A 20939-nucleotide genomic window follows, 5' to 3' on the forward strand; every position below is an offset into this window, starting at 1 on the left:
GCGCCATGTGTGCGTGTTCCATCGGATTAGAAAGGAAGGGAGATCAATCGACGCGTGTCGAAACCCTAGCCCTTTTTAGAGCCTTTTTGGGGATTTCTTTCTATATCTTATTTCTTCGTCTTCCTCGGGTGAAATGGGTTTTCTTCCGCGGCGATTTTCGCGTGTATTGCTCTTCACCAACCTTCTTCCTGTGAGTTCTGCGTCTTTTATTTCATTTGACATTTGATAGTTTTACGATGTCTGTCGCGACTGTTCCTCAGAGTCCCTCTTCTGAGTCGGTGGAAGTGGTGGAGAGGGCTCCGCCAAGGAAAAGGAGGCGGTTGTTTGTGGAGGGAGGGGGTGGCGACTTTGGAGATGTGCAGCAGCCTACGGAGTTGAAGGATAGCTCCGGGGCTTCTGGGTCATCGGTGGAGGCCGCTCCTTTGGAATCTCTCGCTCGTGAGGCGGAGATTGGGGAGATCCGGTCTGGTGTCATTATTCGTCCCGGTCGGGTGACATGTTTCAGGAACACCTTGGGAGAAGGGACGGTGGAGAAGGTTAAGAGGGAGTTCCACATTCCTGATGAATACGGGATTAGGGTTCCTTCTTTTAGGGAAGGGGTGTGCGAGGGTGCCACAGAGGAGGAGGTAGCTTTCTACGTGGAGGCTTTTCGGGCGGGGGTTAGGTTCCCGCTTTTGGGCATTATAGTAGAGGCCCTTGAGTTTTACCTGGTGGCCCCCTCCCAGCTGGCGCCTAATAGTTGGTGCACTCTCTTGGCTTTTGTGGCCAAGGCGGGTCTTTGCAAGGTTCAGCCTACCCTCCCGCTGCTCCGGGCCTGCGTTGCCCTTAGCCCGTTGGTGAAGGGGGAGGACAGCTGGTTATATTTGACCCATCGTCCTCAGGTGAAAATCGCGGCGAACTTGCCTTCTTCCATCAAAAAGTGGAAGGAGGAGTATGTGTTCATCATTCCTCCACCGGACGTTGGCTGGGACTTTCCTCGTTCTTGGAGATGCTCCGTTGAGTGGTGAAGGAAGTCGCTCCCCGACAAGTCTGATTACAGCAAGTTTGACTTGGGGAAGCTCGCCTCTGGGGAGGCTATTGACGTTTCTGAGTTTAGATGGGAGAGGGGCCTGAGGAGGCTTGGTTTGCTGAGAGCTGTGGAGAGGAGGGCCCGCTGTATGGGCGAGGGAACGGGGGAGAGTTCTGCCAGCTATCGCGGTGAGCCCCCCTCCCCTTTGTTGTTGTTTTTTTTGTTGCTGTTCCCCTTTGTTCTGAGCGGTTGTTGTTCTCCCGTCTTTGGCAGGAGGCATGTCTTCTTCTGGTGATGCTGGTAAGGGAAAGGAGGTTGCGGCAGCGACGAAGAGTCTGGTGAGCCGCAAGAAGATCCCTTCTGACTTTATGGCCGCGGCCAGGCTGGGACGGTCGCAAGCGAGGCTTCCGACATCTGTGCCTTCTAGCCCCTTTGGTCGAGTGGTCGGAGAAAAGAGGGCGGCTAGGTCTTCTCCTCCGGAGTCGGAGCCTTCTGCTAAGAGGGCTGTCCCTCGTGGCGCTCGACAGGGGGAAGGTGGTCGGACGGCGCATCCTCCTGCCTTTTTGGAGGACGCGCCAAGCCGGATGGAAGGTGTGGTTATGACCAAGCTTCTTTTGGAGCGGGTGGAGCTTCCGCCGTAGGGCTTCCAGGTGCGAGGGGAGCTGTTTAAGCCTGACTGGAAGATTGGCGTTGATGATAGCGTTCTCGCGAATCCCCGGGTTGGGGTGGAGCTAGGAGTGACCACCGCTCTTCCTGGCGACGAGGCTGAGTTGGAGGGCTTTGATCGTAGGGCCCTGGGGGCCCAGTATTTTCAGTCAACATCTTGCGTAAGTACCGGGTGGCCGATTTTTTTTATTGTACTTTTCTCTCTTTGTTGTTTTTGAGATTGCGCGTCGAAAATTTTCTGATGGCTTGCTTTTGTAGTCCCAAAGCTATGCCAGGAGAATGGTGCAGTGCCTGCTCGAGGATGAGGCTGAGATAGGTGCTTTTGAGGAGCGAGTCCGGCAGCTGAACGAGGACTTGGACAAAGCCCGGGCAGAGAAAGCGACCTTTGATGATACTGTCGCTCGACTTCGGGAAGACCTCCGGAAAACCATGGAAGGGAGGAGCCGTGCGGCGGACAAATTGGCGGTGGCTCGACGAACGCATGTCAGGGAACTGGCGAAGGCGCGGGAGGAATGGCACGATTCTGAGGAGTTTTTCAAGGCCGCGGCCGCATTCAGTGTGGACGTTGAGATAGATGCGTTTGCTGAACGTCGGCGGCCTGTCCGCGAGGTCGATCCTTCCTTCCCCCTTGACAAGCTGATGCATGAGACTGAGGGAGGTGCTCCGGAGGGTCTTTTGACGGTACTGGCGGAAGTGCCGGGGTCGCTGAGGAGAAGGCGGCTGCCTTGGCAGATCCCGTAGTTGCCGAGACTTCTGAGGGGGCTCAGTAATGTTCGGATGCCTCGGGAAGTTTGCTCTCTTTTTTTGGCGTTATTGACGTGTTTGGTCTGTAATAACATTTGAACTATTTTTCTTTCCTTTATACATGTTGTGCCGCGAGCTCTTTGAGCTTTCGGTATTGCTCTTCGGGCTATTTGAGTTGTGATCTTTGCTGGTGAGGGTACTCCTAGTGCACCCCGTAGGGCGTCTTTTTTATGGAAGGACTATCTTCCCCTCGAGTGATTAGTTCGGGGTTAATGGGTCCTGCCTGCCCTTAAAGGGAAGGTCTTTTTTTTCATGGGGAGCGTTTTAGGGTATTCTCAGGGGGATCGGCCCCGATGCTACCTCTGTCTCACTCCCTGTTTTTCATGGGGAGCGTTTTAGGGTATCTTTGGGGGGGGGGGGGGGGCTGGTGATACCTCTGTCTCACTCCCTGTCTTCTCTCGGGTCCCTTATTTACTACGGGCCGGAAAGTGGAGATGTGTATGGCTCAGGTAGAAACGTTATTCCACTGATTTGTTAAGGAGGAAAATACATCTTTGCTTCTAGAAACACAAAAAGGAGACAAACAAAACACTCGTCATACTTTTAAAGGAAAACATGGGACTTACCCTACCTTCTTACTGGTAAAACTCTCGGAGGTTGTCCATGCTCCAACTGCGAGGGACTGGAGTCTCGTCGAGGCGTTCTAGCTGGTAGGCCCCGGGGCGGAGTGCTCGAACGACCCTGTATGGTCCTTCCCATTTGGGTGCGAGCTTCCCGGCATTGCGGGGGTCGGATACCTCCGCCCGTCGTAGTACCAGGTCTCCGGGTTTTACCGAGCGCTTTTTTACTTGGGCGTTGTAGTACCACCCTCTGCTGGTAGGAGGCAGTTCGGAGGAGGGCCTGTTCTCTTTTTTCGAGTACGAGGTCGAGGGTATTCCGTAAGAGCTCAGAGTTTCCCTTTTCGTCATAATTCTCCGTGCGGAAGCTGGAGAGGCCGATTTCTAGCGGAATGACAGCTTCAGTTCCAAAGGTCAAGCTAAAAGGGGATTCTCCAGTCGCGGTCCGCGGCGTCGTTCGATAGGCCCAGAGGACGTTAGGGAACGCCTCTACCCAGTTTTTCCCGGCTTCTCCCAATCGCTTCTTGAGGCTCTGAAGCAAGATTCTGTTAGTTACCTCTACCTGGCCGTTGGCCTGCGGGTGTGCTACGGAGGCGAAACGGTGCTCGATGCTTAGGCTATTGCAGAATCTGCCGAATTCAGCACTTGCGAACTGGGGACCGTTGTCTGTTACGAGTGTCTTTGAGATGCCGAAATGGTAGACTACGTCGTGATAAAAGAAGTTCTCCGTCGCTTTTGAATTGGGCTTTGCTACGGCTTTAACGTCGACCCATTTGGTGAAGTAATCGATGGCGACGTACAGCATTCTATGCCCCCCGGAGGCTTTTGGGAAAGGCCCGAGTAGATCCATGCCCCACATGGCGAAAGGTAGGGGCCCTGCCATCGCGGTGTATGGTGTGGCCGGTTGACGGGGGGTGGTCGCGTACCTTTGGCAAGGGCTGCATTTTTTGACGAACTCCTTGGCGTCCCTGAGGATCGTAGGCCAGAAGTAACCCTGCCTCACGATTTTCTGCGCCAGAGTCCTGCCGCCTCCGTGATCTCCGCAGATCCCTTCATGTACTTCTCGTAGCGCGTACTCCGATTCGGAGGGTACCAGGCATCGGAGGTACGGCCATGTGTATGACCATTTGTAGAGCCTGGGCCCATGGACCACGTAGTGGGCAGCTCTTGCAGTTAGGCGCCGGGCTTCTAGCTTATCCGCGCGCAGTACCCCGTCTTTCAGGTATCGCATGATGGGGTCCATCCAGTTTAGTCCAGGTGGAATCTCCAAGACTTGCACCTCGTCGATGCTGGGGTGGGGCAGTATTTCTGTGAGCATGGTGCCGAAGTCATGGGTCTCTTCGGCGGCCATCTTTGACAATGCATCCGCTCGATTGTTCATGTCTCGCGGTACCTGGAGGATTTCTACCTCTCCCATTCCTTGCAGTTTTTTTTTTACCTTCTGGAGTATCTCTTCATTCTGAAGCCCTTGGCTTCGTATGTTCCGTTCACCTGGTTGACGACGAGCTGGGAGTCGCTGTGGACTTTTAGCTTTTCCGCACCAAGCTCTGCGGCTAGGCTTAGTCCTGCTAGCAAGGCTTTGTATTCAGCCTCGTTGTTGGAGGCTTTGAAATCTAGCCTGAGGGCGTATTCCAGTGTGAATCCTTCGGGGCCGCGGAGGACCACTCCCGCCCCGTGCCCTGTTTTGGCTGCTGAGCCGTCAACGTGCAGGGTCCAGTGGGTCTCGTCGCTTGGTTCTGCTGATCTTGGTGAAACGTCTTTGTGAGCCGTCTGCTTGGTGGAGCCCTCGCCATTTTCCAGTGTTGCTGGCTCCGCGGCCAGGGCTGTGGATTCCACTATGAAGTCAGCGAGGGCTTGGGATTTGATAGCTGGCCTCGGGCGGACTTGTATGTCGAATTCTCCCAACTCGACGGCCCAACTTACCATCCTGCCTGAGGTCTTTGGCTTTTGGAGAATTTTCCTCAGGGGTTGGTCGGTTAGCAGTACAATGGGGTGGGCCTGGAAGTAGGGGCGGAGCTTCCGGGCTGCGCAGACGACTGCGAGGGCGAACTTCTCTATGTTTAGGTACCGGACCTCTGCACCATAGAGAGTCTTGCTCACGTAGTACACCGGATGTTCCCTCTTGTCGCTTTGCTTGGCTAATACCGTACTCACCGCCGTGGGGCTGATGGCCAGGTACAGAAATAGTTCCTTCCCCGGCTCAGGCTTGGCGAGTACGGGTGGTGTCTGAAGGTATTGCTTCAGGGCATCGAATGCTTCTTGGCAGGCCGGGGTCCATTCGAATTCTTGCATATTTTTCAGTTGTTTGAAGAAGGGTTGGCATTTCTCTGCTGACTTTGGCATGAATCGGCCGAGGGCCGTGATTCGACCCGCGAGCCTTTGTACTTCTACCGCTGTTGTTGGGGGCTCCATGTCTAGGATGGCCTGGAACTTTTCAGGGTTGGCCTCGATCCCTCTCTGGCTAACCATGAACCCCAAGAACTTCCAGAAGTTACCCCGAAGGCGCATTTCCAGAGTATCGAAAGTTTCCTGAAGGTCGGAGATGTGCTTGGAGGCTTCCAGGCTTTTTACCAGCATGTCGTCTACATATACTTCTACGTTCCTTCCGATTTGCGCCCGGGATAGCTTATTTACGAGCAGCTGGTAGGTGGCGCTCGCGTTTTTGAGCACGAATGGCATAACGGTGTAACAGTAGACCCCCTGATCGGTAATGAACGCTGTTTTTGGGATGTCTGGCTCATGCATTCTCACCTGATTATAGCCCGAGAATGCATCCAAGAAGGTGAGGAGTTCGTGTCCGGATGTGGCGTCGATGAGTTAGTCTATGCGCGGGAGGGGGTAGGGGTCCTTTGGGCAGGCCCAGTTTAGGTCTGTGATGTCTATGCAGGCCCGCCAGCCTCCACTAGCTTTTTTGACCATGACGACGTTAGACAACCACTCAGGGTACCGGATTTCTCTGATGAACCCGACTTGCAGCAGCTTCTCTACTTCGGCCTTTATATGAGTTTGACGTTCTATCGCGAAGTTCCTCTTTTTTTGCCGGACGGGTTTAAGGGCTGGGTTCACGTTTAACTTGTGAACGGCCAATTCCTTGGGGATTCCGGGCATGTCCTTTGCGGACCATGCGAACATGTCTTTGTTTGCTCTGAGGAAGGCGATCATCTGGTCTCGCAGGGGGCCTTTCAGTAGGGAACTTATCCGGACTTGTCTCTCCGGTTGATCTTTGGCTATTGGGATGGAGTCTAGCTCCTCGGCGGGTTCTCCTCTGATTGTACGGGCCCGCTGCCAGGGGTCTTCACTGCCGATTGTGAAGTTTTCGGTCGGAGCATTGGTTCCTCTTAGGCTCGTTGCGTAGCACTGGCGGGCTATCATCTGCTGTCCCCGGACCTCCCCCACTCCGGTTGGAGTAGGGAATTTCATCTTGAGGTGGGGGGTGGAGACCACTGCCCCCAAATCTCTTAGAGCGGGGCACCCAATGATGGCGCTGTAAGTGAATGGTATATCTACAACCATGAAGGTGGTCAGAATGGTTTTTTGGAGGGGGTACGTCCCAAAAGTTACGCGTAAGTCGATCTTGCCGTCGACCCGTACGGACGCACCGGAGAACCCGTCGATGGAGTACTCTGCGGGTCCCAGCCTCTCTTTACCTAGTTTCATCTCTTCAAAAGTTCCGAGGTGCAATACTTTGACGGAGCTTCCTGTGTCGACCAGAATTTTTCCTATGTCGAAGTTGGCGACGACTAGTCTGACGACCAGTGCGTCGTCGTGCGGGACCTGTAGCCCGTCGAGGTCTTCGTTGGAAAAAGTAATGATTTGGTCTTGTAGGGGCGGATCCGTTCGGGCCTTTTTGGAGGGCATATCCATGGAGAATACCCGCTCTGCATAGGCCCATCGACCGGCTGTTGTCGGTCCTCCCGCTGCCGGTCCTCCCGCGATGATATTGATTTTTCCTATGATGGTAGGCGGTTGTTCGTGGGCCTGTGGTTGTTCGGGGGGCTCGTCTTTCCGGGGGCGCTGATGGCGGTGTGTGCCGTTCCTGCTGCGGGATCAACGTCTGCTTCTGGAGCGATGCCTGCTCTGGGATCGGTGCCTGCTAGTGGATCGGCGGCGGCCGCTGGACCGGCGCCTATCGGGTGACCGACGCCTGCTTCCGGGCTCGTCGGTGGATGCTAGACCTCGCGCGAACTTTCGCCAGGGCTCCTGAGATGTTGGTTTAGGTGGCCCTCCTCAGCCAGCTTTTCCAGTTGGAGGCGGAGGTGGAAGCAATGGTCAGTTTCGTGGCCGTGATCCCCGTGGAATTCGCATAACTTTTTGGCGGACCGCTTCTTTGGGTCCGTGGCCATTCGCTTGGGGAGGGTCAGGAGACCCTGATGGCTAGCAGGACATGGGAGAGGGGAACCTTTAGCGGGGCGCTTCCCAGTCTTTCGAAGACGGGGATGGGGTTCCGGCTCGCCTGTTTCTCATCGGCCCTCGACCTCAGGATCCTCGACCGTCGTTGTTTTTTCTTTCATCGGGGCCGGTCTGGTTCCGCTCTCGGGCGCAGGCTTCCTCTGCCCGCACGAACTTGTCAGCCTTGGATTCAAGTTCCTGTAGGTCTCGGGGCGGCTTGAGGGTGAGATGTAGCTTGAGATTTGGATCGGTGGTGGCATGTTTTAGTGTGGCGACCGCTATTTGGACGTCCATGTTAGAAAGTTGGGCCAATTCGGCGTTGAATTTTAACATGAAGTCTCTTAGGGTCTCGTTTCTTCCCTGCCGGAGGGCTAAGAGGGCCTCCGCTGGATCATGGCGGAGGCAGTTGTTGGCGAATCTTGCGCTGAACTTCCTCCCGAACTCGTGGAAGGATGCGATGGAGTCGGGCTCCAATCTCATGTACCAGTCGTTAGCGGTCTTTCTTAACAGAGAGGCGAAGGCTCTGCACATGAATCCGTCCGACGCGCCTCGGAGCGTCATTACCCTTTTGAAGGTTTGGAGGAACTCGAGGGGGTCAGTGCTTCCGTCGTACAGACCAAAACGGGAGAGGTCTATGCCTACTTCTGCAGGGGGTCTTTAAGACTTCCGCGGTGAATGGGGATGCCGTTTCCCTTTCCCATTCGTCGAGGATTCCATGGGCGTAGGGTTTCTTCATTTCTAGTTTTACCTCTCGAATCTGCCTCTGCAGGTCGGCTATTGGATCCACGCTGGGCGGTTGCGCTAAGGTTGCCACTTCTTTCACCCGAGCCAGGGGCGGTTCCTGGAGACAGGCAGCTTGGATAGGGGGAGCGCGGCTTAGCGTAGCCTGCTTCTCGCTATCTTGCTGGCGTCCCCTAGCTGCGGGGGGCAAAGGGCTATTCACTGACGGGGATGGTGTTCGACGAGTCGGTGCTCGCTTTCACCGGGAATGACGCTCCCCTAGCTGTTCCTCGTTGCCTTCGTCATAGGCTTCTGTCTGGTTCTGCGTTGTCGGAGGCCTCTTCGGGGCCGGATGAGGCAAGCGTTGGAGTAGTTCCCGGCAGAGTTCGTTGAACATCTCCATGGTGGGGACCATCTGTGGTGAGCTAGAGGAGGGCTCGTATCGGCCCGAGAGTGGTGAGTTGGGCTCTCGGGAGCTTGAGCTTGTTGGTTTGCGCGCGCTGAGCCTGACTCCTGGTGATTACCCCTGTTTCCTGCTGTTTGGTGTGTTTTCTCATCACCATGAGGCGTTCAGTACTCGACGAGTCCCACGGATGGCACCAATATGATGGCGTCTGAATTCGGGTCTGCGATCGCGCGGTCGGTAGAGGGCCTCCGCGGGTCTGCAATCACAAACAAAGGGGGTCAGGGGGTCCGGGGTGGGTTCCGGACGACCACTTTGACACCCAAGTCAGATCCTTCGACCAATCAATATAAAGAACAGCGAGAGGGGGAAGGGGTTTCGATCAGGGTTACCAGGGCCAGCGCGCGGATTCTTTTCTAGGTGTGTGAATGAGTGGGTCGGAGGGGACTAGCAGGGAGAATAGGATTGAGTTCCTAGCCTCCTCTGTTGTTGCCTCGCCTCTTTTTCCGGTTGTCCTGGCGGAGCTGAGAATGGGGGAAGTCCTTTTTTTAGAGAAAAATGGGATCCTTCTCTTCTTCCTTTCCCTTCTTTTTAAAGGGACGCGCGCAGCCCCTTTCATCATTATGGAGAGAAAGCCTTCCTTTGCAGGATTGGGCAACCCCCTGCCTTGCTGGCTCGCGTGGCTTCGCCGACCGTCTCCTTCCATAGTTTGTGATGATGAGGCCTGGATGGCGACGCGTGTCATGTTTGCATGGTCTTTATCATTTTCCAACGTCTTTCTTCATGATGGCTGGGTTCTCCTCGTGCATGGGCGACACGTGGCGATATCTGAGAACGACGCTGTATTTGTGCCCTATCAATCCCCAAATTAGGAGGCTTGATCTGCTATTTACAGAGGAAATGTGACTAATTTTTGGGCCCCATGAATTTATGTTACAACCCCCTTATGTATATTTTAAACTTGGTTTTGTTGAAATAAAGGTGGTCCACAAGAAAATTGTTTAACAAAAATTAAGAAAAATTCGTACCCCTTTAAGTTACCCAGGGACAACCCTCTGTCACAATACACACTAACTAAACTACCCCTAAACTGGATAAACCACCCCCCTTCTGCTATACTATATACACTATCTCACGAACTACGCTCATTTATTGGGCAAACTTTGAAGGATTTCGACGAAATTTTAAAGGGACCTACTTGAGGTCCTAACCTACCTTGAGACAAAATTTGGAACACTAAATCACTAGCTTACTAGGGTTCCACTTAAACCAGGTTATTTCAGGTTCGATCAAAATTGAGTGTCTACAGATGTCCATCTTTGGCAGAGCGTGCTTGTCGTGCAAATACTAAAGGCAAACAGACAACACATTTTGATCGACCCGACATCAAAGTAAAGCAAAATTTTGGTTTTTCAGTTCTAAAAATGGTATTCACGTGGGTGAAAAGACAAAGTGACTCTGCAACAAGACTTTAAATCTGCAAGCAATAGGGAGATAGTCTCTCTCCGACTCTTAACATGACAGTTATGATATCTCAAAGAGATAGCATCTCTCTAACGCTCATGACCCTACTATCTAAACTAGTCCACAAGGACTTACAAGCAATCAAAACACAAGACACATTCTTTTATTTCTGAATCAAGTTTTTATAAAAGCAAACACAAGACTAACACTCAAAGAGTACAAACTAATTCACTCACACAAGTACAAATCAATCACATAAACAGGTACCAACTAATCACTCAAAGAGTCCCAAATTAACCACTCAAAGGATCTCTAATCAATCACTCAATGAATCTTTTTTTTATTGATGTATTGAAATTTGTCTAAGACAAACACCAACCAAAACACTCAAAGAGTTTTCTCCTTATCGTTATATGAAAAATGTCACCAAAACAAGTGCAAAACCAAATACTCATAGAGTTTTTTTTAATCGTTGTATAAAAAACTTCACCAAAACAAGTACAAAACCAAACACTCAAAGAGTTTTTTTTATCATTACATTGAAAATTCACCAAAAGAGGTACAAAACCAAACACTTAAAGAGTTTTTTTTTAAACTGATGTATTAAAACTTCACCAAAATAAATACAAAACCAAACACTCAAAGAGCTTTTTTTTTTATCCTTGCACTAAAACCAGACACTGAAAGATTATTTTTTTATCCTTGTACGAAAACCAGACACTCAAAGATTTTTTTTATGAGACGTTAAAATTTTTTTCAAAACAAATATGGTGTCGCATAAACCAGCTCCATGTAAATTCAGATTCGTATGGTTTCGCATAAACCAGTGCAATATGAACCCTTCACAGATATACCAAAACAAGCATAAAACTAAACACGCAAAGAGTTTTTTTTATGAGATATCAAAATTTTTATCAAAACAAATATGGTACTGCATAAACTGGCTACATGTAAATCCAGATTCGTATGGTTCCGCATAAACCAGCGCTATATGAACCCTTAACAGATATACCAAAACAAGCATAAAACCAAACACTCAAAAGAGTTTTTTTATGAGATATCAAATTTTTTTCCAAAACAAATGTAGTGCTGCATAAACCAGCTCCATGTAAATTCAGATTCGTATGGTTCTGCATAAACTAGCTCCATATGAACCCTTCGCAGATATATCAAAACAAACACAAAACCAAACACTCAAAGTGCTTGTTTTTTATATGAGATATCAAAACTTTTTCCAAAACAAATATGGTGGCGCATAAACCAGCTCCATGTAAATCCACCATGTTTGTATGGTTCCGCATAAACCAGCTCCATATGAACCCTTCATAGATATATCAAAACAAGCACAAAACCGAACACCCAAAGTTTTTTTTTCTTTTTTTATCAACCCAGAATTTACTTGGCCAATTATTAGCGTACTTGAATATTTGAGCTAAACTCAAATATCTAATACCAGGGCGATAGCTATACAGACCATTGCTGAAAATCCATCTGGTTAGCTATCAGCGTAACTCTGACTCCTCTCTTTCAAGGTAGCGAATCACCCAAGATTTATATGGTGCCGCATAAACCAACTCCATGTAAATCCAGATTCGTATGGTTCCGCATAAACCAACTCCATATGAAGCACAGAGCTGTAGAAAGGGATCAGCTCATAACGTAGTTCAAACTTTTTTTTCTTCTAAAAAATTACCCCTTGTTTGGGTTTATCAATGAAAAAGTTTTTGTTATGTCCAAAGGGTGTGCTAACGGTTTAAAACATTTGGGATGTTGGCTCAAAGCTCAAATCGTTTAAGGATGGTCTCCTGGTGTATCTAAGCGTAGTACTTCTTGAGTTGATCTAGGCTTGTTGGTTCATTTAGTTTTTCTCAATTTTCATCGAGGAATCTTACGACTTTTCCAGGTAAGACTTCATCAACAATGTAAGGACCAGACCAGTTTGGCCTGAACTTCCCTCTCGGATCAAATACCGGTGACCTAAAGGACTTCAAAGCAAGATTTCCCGGCTTCAAGTCTCGGATTCGAACTTTCTTATTAAAGGCCCTTTCTATCCGCCTCTGATATCCCTGGATGTGGTACAAGGCTCTTAGCCTCTTTTCATCTATCATCTGCAGCTCATCATACCTGGCTTTCGCCCATTCAGACTCTAGTAAATCGGCTTTCATCATTAACCTCAAAGACGGGATTCTCAACTCAACAGGAAGAACAGCTTCCATTCTGTACACTAAAGAATACAGAGTTACACCTGTTGAAGACCTGATCGATGTCCGATAAGCCCATAAGGCATAAGGGAGTTTGTTCGACCAATTCTTATAAGTCTTAGTCATCTTGCTGATAATGATTTTGATGTTCTTATTTGCTGCCTCTATAGCACCATTTGTCTGCGGTCTGTAAGGAGATGACTTGTGATGTTTTATCTTAAACTCTTCACACAGGTGTACTACATCTTTCTTGAAATGAGATCCATTATCAGAAATCAACTCATGAGGTACTCCGTATCTACAAATGATATTTGTACGAATAAACTTCTCAACTGTGTTTGAAGTTATGGAAGCATACGAAGCAGCTTCAATCCACTTCATAAAATAGTCAATAGCTACCAAAATATACTCATGCCCACTCGAGGATCTTGGATAAATCTTTCCAATGATGTCTATTCCCTATACTGAAATGGCCAAGGCGACGTCAAATAATGCAATTCTGAAGAAGGAATATGAATGAGATTCGTATAAACTTGACACTTGTGGCATTTCTTCACAAAGGTAAAGCAGTCTGCTTCTATTGTGGGCAAATAGAATCCAAGTCGCAAAATCTTTCTTGCTAATATTTTTCTATTCATATGAGGCCCACAAATTCCTTTATGGGTATGCTCAATAAACTTTGCAGCTTTGTCCTCATCAACACATAAGAGTTGTATTCCATCAAACGATCGCTTGTACAGCTCTTCACCACAAATGATGAAGTTAGTTGCTAACCTCTGAAGAGTCTTCCCCTCTTTATTTGAAGCTTCAAGAGGATGCCCCTTGCGAGAAATAAGGTTCTTAGTATCTGTATACTACGGCTTTTCATCTGGACACCTAGCTGATATCTCAATTGCATTCACATGAGCTAGAGCCCACTATAATCTCGCAGCTAAGGGTTGGACCTCCATAGTTGCAGAGATGTCTAACATTGAAGCAAGAGTGGCCAGAGCATCGGCAAACTGATTCCTGGTCCTTGAAAAATGAGTAAAAGTAATACTCAACCTTTTGACCTGAGATTCCAAATACGTATTATATGGGAATAACTTGGTTTCTCTTATTTTCCATCGCCCATTTATTTGGCAGATGATCAAGATTGAGTCACCAAACACATCTATGTCTTGTACCCGCAAAGCTAAGGCTGCTTCTAGTCCAGCAATGCAAGCTTCATATTCTGCCACGTTGTTTGTGCACTCAAACTGCAACTTGATGGATATAGGAATGTACTCTTTCTTCGGGGATACAAGTACTGCTCCTACTCCTTGGCCTTGGTTATTGACAGCTTCATCAAAGCACATAAGCCACTTAGTACTGGGAATTTCTTCTTCTATATCCATAATTTCTTCATCAGAAAATTTTTCCTTCAGAAAAACATTCTCTTCAACAGGAGCATCAGCCAACTGCTCAGCTATGACCCGCCCCTTAACTGATTTCTGAGTGACATAAGTGATGTCAAACTCAGACAATAACAATAACCACCTTGCAGTTCTTCTTGTAAAGGTGGGTTTCGCAAACAAGTACTTTAACGAATCCATTCGTGAAAGCAAAAGTACCTTGTTTGAAAGCAAATAATGTCTAAGCCTTTGGGTTGGCAAACTAATGCTAGACATGTCTTTTCCAACATAGTATACTTGATCTCATACTCTAGTATCTTCTTAGTGATGTAGTAGATGGGCTTTTTCCGCTTAGACTCTGGATCTTTCTGAGCAAGTATACAACCCATTGCCATGTCTGTGATTGACAAGTATAACAACAATGGCTGCCTGGAATGACAGGCGATAGACAAGAGTTAAAGATAAACATTGTTTAACCTTTTCAAAGGCTTCTTGACACTCCTCATTCCATTTCTTTGAGAAATTATTCTTTAAAAGCTTGAAAATGAGTTCACATGTCATAGTTAAATGAGATAATGAACCTTTTCAAATACTGAACTTTTCCAAGGAAACCTCTTATCTACTTTTCTGTCTTCGGTGGCTCCATTTCCTGAATAGCCTTGATCTTTTGAGGATCAACCTCAATTCCTCTTTCACTGACCATGAATCCTAGGAGTTTCCCTGATGTAACTCCGAATACACACTTGTTTGGATTAAGCGAACCTTATACTTTTGAATTCTTTCAAAGAATTTTTTCAAAGACACTGTATGCTATGGTTGAGTCTTCGCCTTTACAATCATATCATCTACAAAACAACATCACTCTGTAGCAGTAAGTACCCCACTGACTAATGAATGCTGTCTTAATCATGTCAGGTGCTATCTTAATCTGGTTGTAGCCTTGGAACCCATCCATAAAAGATAAAAGAGCATGTCCAGCTGTGTTATCCACCAGGAGATCAATATTTGGCAAATGGAAGTCATCTTTTGGACTTGCCTTATTCAAGTCTCGAAAATCCACACACATCCGAAATTTTCTGTTCTTCTTGGGCATCGGTATTATGTTAGCCAGCCACTCGGGATATTCAACCACTTGTATGAATTTTACTTCCAGAAGTTTCTTAACTTTCTCATCGACTTTCAACTCCCATTCTGTTTTGAGTTTTTGAAGTTTTTGCTTCTTCGGCTTGGCGCCAGGGATTAATGGTAAATGATGTTGGACAATGTCTTCACTTAATTCCGGCATGTCATCATAAGACCAAGCAAAAACTACCTTGAACTCTTTTAGTAACGTGATTAATTCCTCGCGCTCCTCAGGAGATAATGTTTTACCAATCCTTATTTCCAGAATCAAGGTTTCGTCACCAATGTTCACGGTTTCAATTTCCTCTTCAAGTGGTTTAGCTCGACGACTCTCCTTCTGTTGAATCATGTGTGATTTCATCACAGCCCTATGTGAAATTCCATTTTTAACTTTAAAATCCAGGGGCTTGGGGCCATGGTTTTTGAGCTTAAGTCCTAGGTTTTCAAACACATTTTTGGGTGTGTGTATGGTTTTCAAAGATATAAAAACTTAAGTATGAAAATCATTTGAAGACCTTTTGAAAGTGCTTTTAACATAAAATCAAGAGGACTCCAAATACATTCTAATAGTGTATACCATTGAATCTTCTTGGAATGCCTTTGCTCCTTTGCACTTCCTTGGACTTCTTCAGCTTGAGTGAACATCTTGAACTTTGTCTTGGCTCTTGTGACTTGTCCTCCAATCTTCAATGCATGTTGAGCTACATGAGGTGTCACCATGGCATGTTCAACTTCAAGCTCCTTCTTGACACATGTTGGGAAGTTGTGAAATCTTCATGATGAGCTTCTTTTGAACATCTTCAAATGAGGATGTCTTCACTGAAGGTGCAAGCTCTTGGAACCTTTGCTCTTTGGTCCACAAGCCAGTTGACGACTAAACACTTCGAGCATTTCCAATCCCCAGTCTGCCTTCCTTCTCCTTGCTACCCTTAATAATCTCTCCTCACGCCTACTCCTTTGCACCTTCCAAATCTCCTGGTTTCGCTTACTTCCAAGGACACCGTGATCTCTTAAACCCACCTATCTTCAATGGTTGCTGGTTTCCAAGCCTGATTTGCGTGAGAGTTCATGTTACTTTCTCTTGCCAAACCACTCGAACACATGCTCTTCTCAAACTCCTCCATTCTTCTTCTAGATCCACTGATCCTCACACCTTACCATCAATAATACCAACTCTAGATACTAAGGATCAACTTACATGGTGACAGAGCGTTCAAACGACAAGCAAGTTATCCTCATTCATAAAAAGAAAAAAAAGCAGAAACAGAACAAATCTATACCAAAGCTGAGTGAAATCATCTAATCAAACAAGAAAGACTTATCCAAGAGACTAAAAAGACTAATTCCATCATATGCTATGATACAAGAGCACATCAAACAATATATGCCCGATACAAGCAAACTACAGAAAAGAAAGCCAATTAATTCAATAAAAAGGTAAAAAGAAAACAAACGAATAGACCATATAACTTACATTGGATCATATAATCAACGAAACCCACATACCCCAATATTTCCAAAAGCAGAAAAAGAAAATATTAATAAACCAACTCCAAGTCATGATAAAAGATCTACAAATTACATAAACAGAATAAGAAAAATGAATTCCAGAACAGTAACAAAAGCAAAACAAATGCCAATTCAAAAAACAATAATAAGATATCATCCATCTTACCCTGTAATAATACCTCTCCCCCTTCTTCAAATTCTTCATCACCCCATCATGAACGAACCCCGGATCCCTCCACCCAACACTCTCCCTGGCTGGCGAATCACACATATCCGACCTCTCATACCTGTTAATGAAACAACCCATTACTTCAAATGCTTTTTAATATTAAGGAGTTGTTGGGTTTTGAACCAGCAATAGCTCCGATACCATGTGAAACAACTAATTACTCTAAAAGCTTAAGCTATTAGACCCGTAGTTTTAAATTTCCGCCAAAATATTTCGGTTTCGGTTTAGACCGAAACTGAAAGTACATTGACTCAGATTTTTACAGGATTTCCATGAAGCCGAAATTCTGAAAATTCGACTGAAATTTTATATATTTAGGTGGATTTTTTTTTTAAATGAAATTTTTGTGAAAATTTTACATGATTTCGGCACACATTTAAAACCTTGATTAGAGTTGGTGTTATTTAATCATTTATACTTTAACAATACCTTTTAACCTCAGTCCTCACAATCTGATCAAGCTGCCTTCCTCAACCCCATATTTCACAAAGCTCTTGTTATGCCTAAAACTGGTAACGGATACGACAGTGACGTAAGAGCCGAGCTGGAGGATCCGAGGAGCCGAAGTGGATGAGTTGAATCTTGGGGAACAAAAGTGAAGGAGCTGAGTCCTGCACAAGGAGCGAACGAGGTCAGCAGACCAACCCGGAGTGTTTCTCCGGACAGGCTCTTTGACACTCATGTCAGTATGAGCAGGAGTGCAGAGCTAGTTTAAGAGTGGTGGGTGAGAAGTTATTACCCTTTTTATGAGCTTTGGAAGCCCTTTTATAGAGGGAAACCTGGGGTAGTTGGGGAGTTATTATCCCAGGACAGGTGTCGGCCAGCTATAGGTTCGAGTTCACCTACTCTGCGGTAATTACCAAACTACCCCTGCTGACGCGGAATCTGCAGTGGGCTATCCTCGGGCCACGCGTCGACAGCTAATAGGCTGCTGTTTTTATACCCCATCAGCTCTCAAACCCATCTCTCATAATAAAAATCACTCTCATCTCATCATTTTTCGAAGTAAACGACAAGTGAATTTGCTCCGGACCCATCACCAAAAACCCTAATTCAGCCAATTTTGCTAAGAAATGCTTTGTCCCGGGTAATGGGTTGTGGTCATGATCGACCTGTTTAGGGTCTATCTCATTTTCGGACCATCGAAAGATCCGAAATTCGTAATTGGACTGGAGATTTATGAGGGGGAGAGAGAGGGACCCAGATCCGGATTTCCAATTAGGGCTAGAGGAGAGGAATTTGTAGCTGATGAAATCGGAATCGGAGGAATTGGGGGGAGAGTAGATTCCGAGCCAGTCGAGATTGGAAGGGGAATCGATTCCAGCCCATTGCATTTGAACGGAATCGAGGGATTTGTTTAGGGCTTTGGGGGTGATGTTGAGGGAAACAGGGGAGGAGAATGCTGTGAGGAGGAGTGTGGAGAAGACGGTTAGGAGGGTGAGAAGGGAAAAGGCGGGGTGAGAGAAATCATGGTAGGAAGAGTTTTAGAGAGAGAGAGAGAATTTGATTGGGGTTTTGGTGGGGGTTTTCGAGAGGGGGGTTTTTCATGGGTCTGAATGTAGATATGGACAATGCCATATGATATGAGAATATGGGATATTATTTTTTCTAAGGTTAGATGCTCAAAATGATATTCAAAGTCAAGCAATCTCCGGTTTTGTTGATCGAGAATTTGCCCGACCGTCAAAATAGCAAGGGCTAGGTGGCAAACCAGTTAGGTGGCAAACCACCTAGCTCTTGATTTTTGATCTTGTCAAAACACTCAAAAAGGTTCTTCTGACCGGATAAAAAATCAAGGGCTAGGTGGTTTGCCACCTAGCCGTTGTTACTTTGACGGTCGGGCATCATATAAAAACTCGACGGGAGAATTTATATGATACCCGACAGTCAAAATAGCAAAGGTTAGGTGGCAAACCTAGGCCTTGTTGCTTTGACGATCGGGCATCATATAAACACTCAAAAAAGGTCTTTTGACCAGATCAAAAATCAAGGGCTAGGTGGTACTTTGATGGTCGGGCATCATATAAAAAGTCGATGGAGATGGGTCACTGCCAAATGATAATAAACTTTATTAGCTAATTAGAGAAAGGGAATTGATAACACCACAGCTATATTTTGATATTTACACTAACTGATCTTGCTTTTTAATATTTAAACAGCTAACAAAAGGTTACAAAAAGCTCACAAGCTGAATAAAAATGAGAAGACAAGCTAGGTTTGTGCAAGTATTAAAACATGGTTGTGCTTAGGGGTCTTCGTTCAGTTATAACCGAATAGACCGAAATTTGATAACCGAAATAATTTCGGTTAATCAAATTTTAAAAACTGAAGCCGAACCGATTAAAAATTCGGTTATAACCGGATAACCGAATAGTGGGATAAAAAGAAGCAAAATCTATGTTTGGATCGGAGGGCTAGGATCATCCTATCGAAATGATTTTTTGAGCACAACCTATTTAAGTCGTGATCAATCAAATAGACGGTTTTGATCATCCTATAGAGTGCCAATATAGCATTTTTTTTTTGGAAAAATAATGATTTTTATCCATAATTTCGATTATTCGGTTAACCAGATTTTTTTTTTGAGATAACCGAACCCGAATAATCGAATTTTCAGAAAAAAAAAACCGAAATTGAACCAAAAAGGAAAAAAACTGAACCAAACCGATCAAACCAATTCGGTTCGGTTCATTTGTTCGATTATAACCAAATAATGAACACCCCTAGCTGTGTTGATATCATTTTCCTTACCGAAAATGAAGTAAAATAAGAAAAAGCTACCAGCTTTGTTGAAATTGCCAAGTTGCCAAACTTTTAAAGAAAGGAAGATTTTAAATTGCATTGTATGGGTGGGCTGGTAGTGTATATTGTTAGCACAAAGAGTGGTGCCATACAATTAAAAAGAGAAAAATACCAATGAAAACCCCATCAACGATCATCACTGCAGCTCGGAAGAGGAGGAAGAGAAATAAGAAGAAGAGAAAGGAAAAAGAAAAATTGAAGGAGAAGAAAAATCAAGGTTTGCTTGTCTTAGCATAAACCTAAATGAGGCTCGATGACTTAAGTGCTTAGAATCATCTGATCAAGGTGTTTTTAGCGGCATTTGTCCGAATATTTTTGTTGGGATTAATGGATCCGATCATGTACATGTGGCATAAGCTATGCCCAAAAAGTAGGGGTGTCAACGGATCCACTTCGGATCGGATCCACCTATGTCACAGTCACGATCCATTCAAATTCCTTATCGGTCGGATCAGATTCGGATTGTTCTTCGGATCCTACTTTCCATGTCACGATCGTGATCCATTTTGATTCGGACCGTCTAACGGAGTGTCCTATTATGTCCCACTAAGCTAAGTACGCAATTTTTTTATTTTTTTTAAAGATTTAGAATGCCAGTCCACTCTTAGTGTGTCTATATGTATTTTCTTCAAATAAATTAAAATTTTATTTATGTTTAATCTATGAGTAAAATAATGCTTGTAAACAATAAAATTAATCTAAATTACATACATGAATATAATGTATAACTATTATTAAGGAATATGATGTATAACAATAACATTAAGTAATAACAAAATTATAAACTGATAGTATATTCATGTCAGCATATATATTCAATAGATTAGCATAATGAAAGCATAATGGTAGTGCTACGATTTTGAGGTGATTATGGAGCGGCGGCCGGGACTTAGAAGGGGTGGTGAAAGTGGCATAAGGGGGGAGATGGTGGAGGGGATCGGTGTTCGGAGGAGGAGCTCGAAATTTCGTCTTCTCTCCTCTTTCTTCTTGAAATCTCACAGCAAAAGAAAAAAAACCTAAAACACGAGAGGCGGGAAGTCGCTTTTGAGTCGTGAAATCGCACTCCACTTCATTAATTAGAGGTTTTGACGAAAATACTCTTCAAAGAATTATTAACATTATGAAAATTTAGAGGGTATTGTGGTAAAACAATTCGGATCGTGACTATCCAATGGATATCTGTTGCAAGCCCATATCCAATCCTAAAATTTTCGGATCCCACATTCGATGATCCAAAATAGGCCCATGGATCCTATTGATATGTTTAAATCCTGTTCATTAACGTTCGGATTCGGAGGATCCATCGGACCATCTGGATCCATTGACACCCCTACCAAAAAGTGTTTGTTAGGAAGGGGCCTAGCAGGCCCTGTCTTTGTAGTATTTAATAGGTGTGGGGATCATCTAGCTTGATGGGCCCAAATTTACTTGGTGGGCCCAGATAAGGCCTCTCACAAGTCACAACCTCTGAAGCACGGAGCAAAAACCCTCTCCCTTGTTGTGGTTTTTAACTTTTTATCTTCTTTTTGGGAAGTGATATATTCACCCTCCATTTTTTTTACTTCGGACAGCCTCTTCTAGTCCACTTATGATTACTCATTTAGTCATTTACACTAGACTCGGCTGTCCCAAGTAAAAAAGGGGTCGAATTTATCGTCCTCCTTTCTTTTTAGGAGGAATTTCCAATGGGG

At 45.9% G+C, this 20939-nt stretch overlaps 1 protein-coding gene and 1 long non-coding RNA gene across 2 annotated transcripts; both read left to right on the top strand.

The window, feature by feature from the left end:
- Positions 1-1674: 1674 nt before the first annotated feature.
- On the top strand, positions 1675-2588 carry LOC143891377 (uncharacterized). Its single transcript, XM_077395955.1, has 2 exons — positions 1675-1836; positions 1934-2588. The coding sequence occupies exon 2, from the start codon at positions 1955-1957 to the stop codon at positions 2414-2416; it is 462 nt and encodes a 153-aa protein (XP_077252070.1). The 5' UTR covers positions 1675-1836; positions 1934-1954; the 3' UTR covers positions 2417-2588.
- A 9331-nt stretch (positions 2589-11919) lies between these two features.
- Positions 11920-14077, top strand: LOC143891378 (uncharacterized). The gene is made up of 3 exons (XR_013255300.1): positions 11920-12774; positions 12899-13245; positions 13339-14077. It is a non-coding gene; the product is annotated as an uncharacterized LOC143891378 (long non-coding RNA).
- The last annotated feature ends 6862 nt before the right edge of the window (positions 14078-20939 follow it).

Source organism: Tasmannia lanceolata, unplaced genomic scaffold (genome assembly GCF_043159265.1).
Source record: "Tasmannia lanceolata isolate RefF3 unplaced genomic scaffold, GAP_Taslan_0.1 ptg000013l, whole genome shotgun sequence".
Lineage (NCBI taxonomy): Eukaryota > Viridiplantae > Streptophyta > Magnoliopsida > Canellales > Winteraceae > Tasmannia > Tasmannia lanceolata.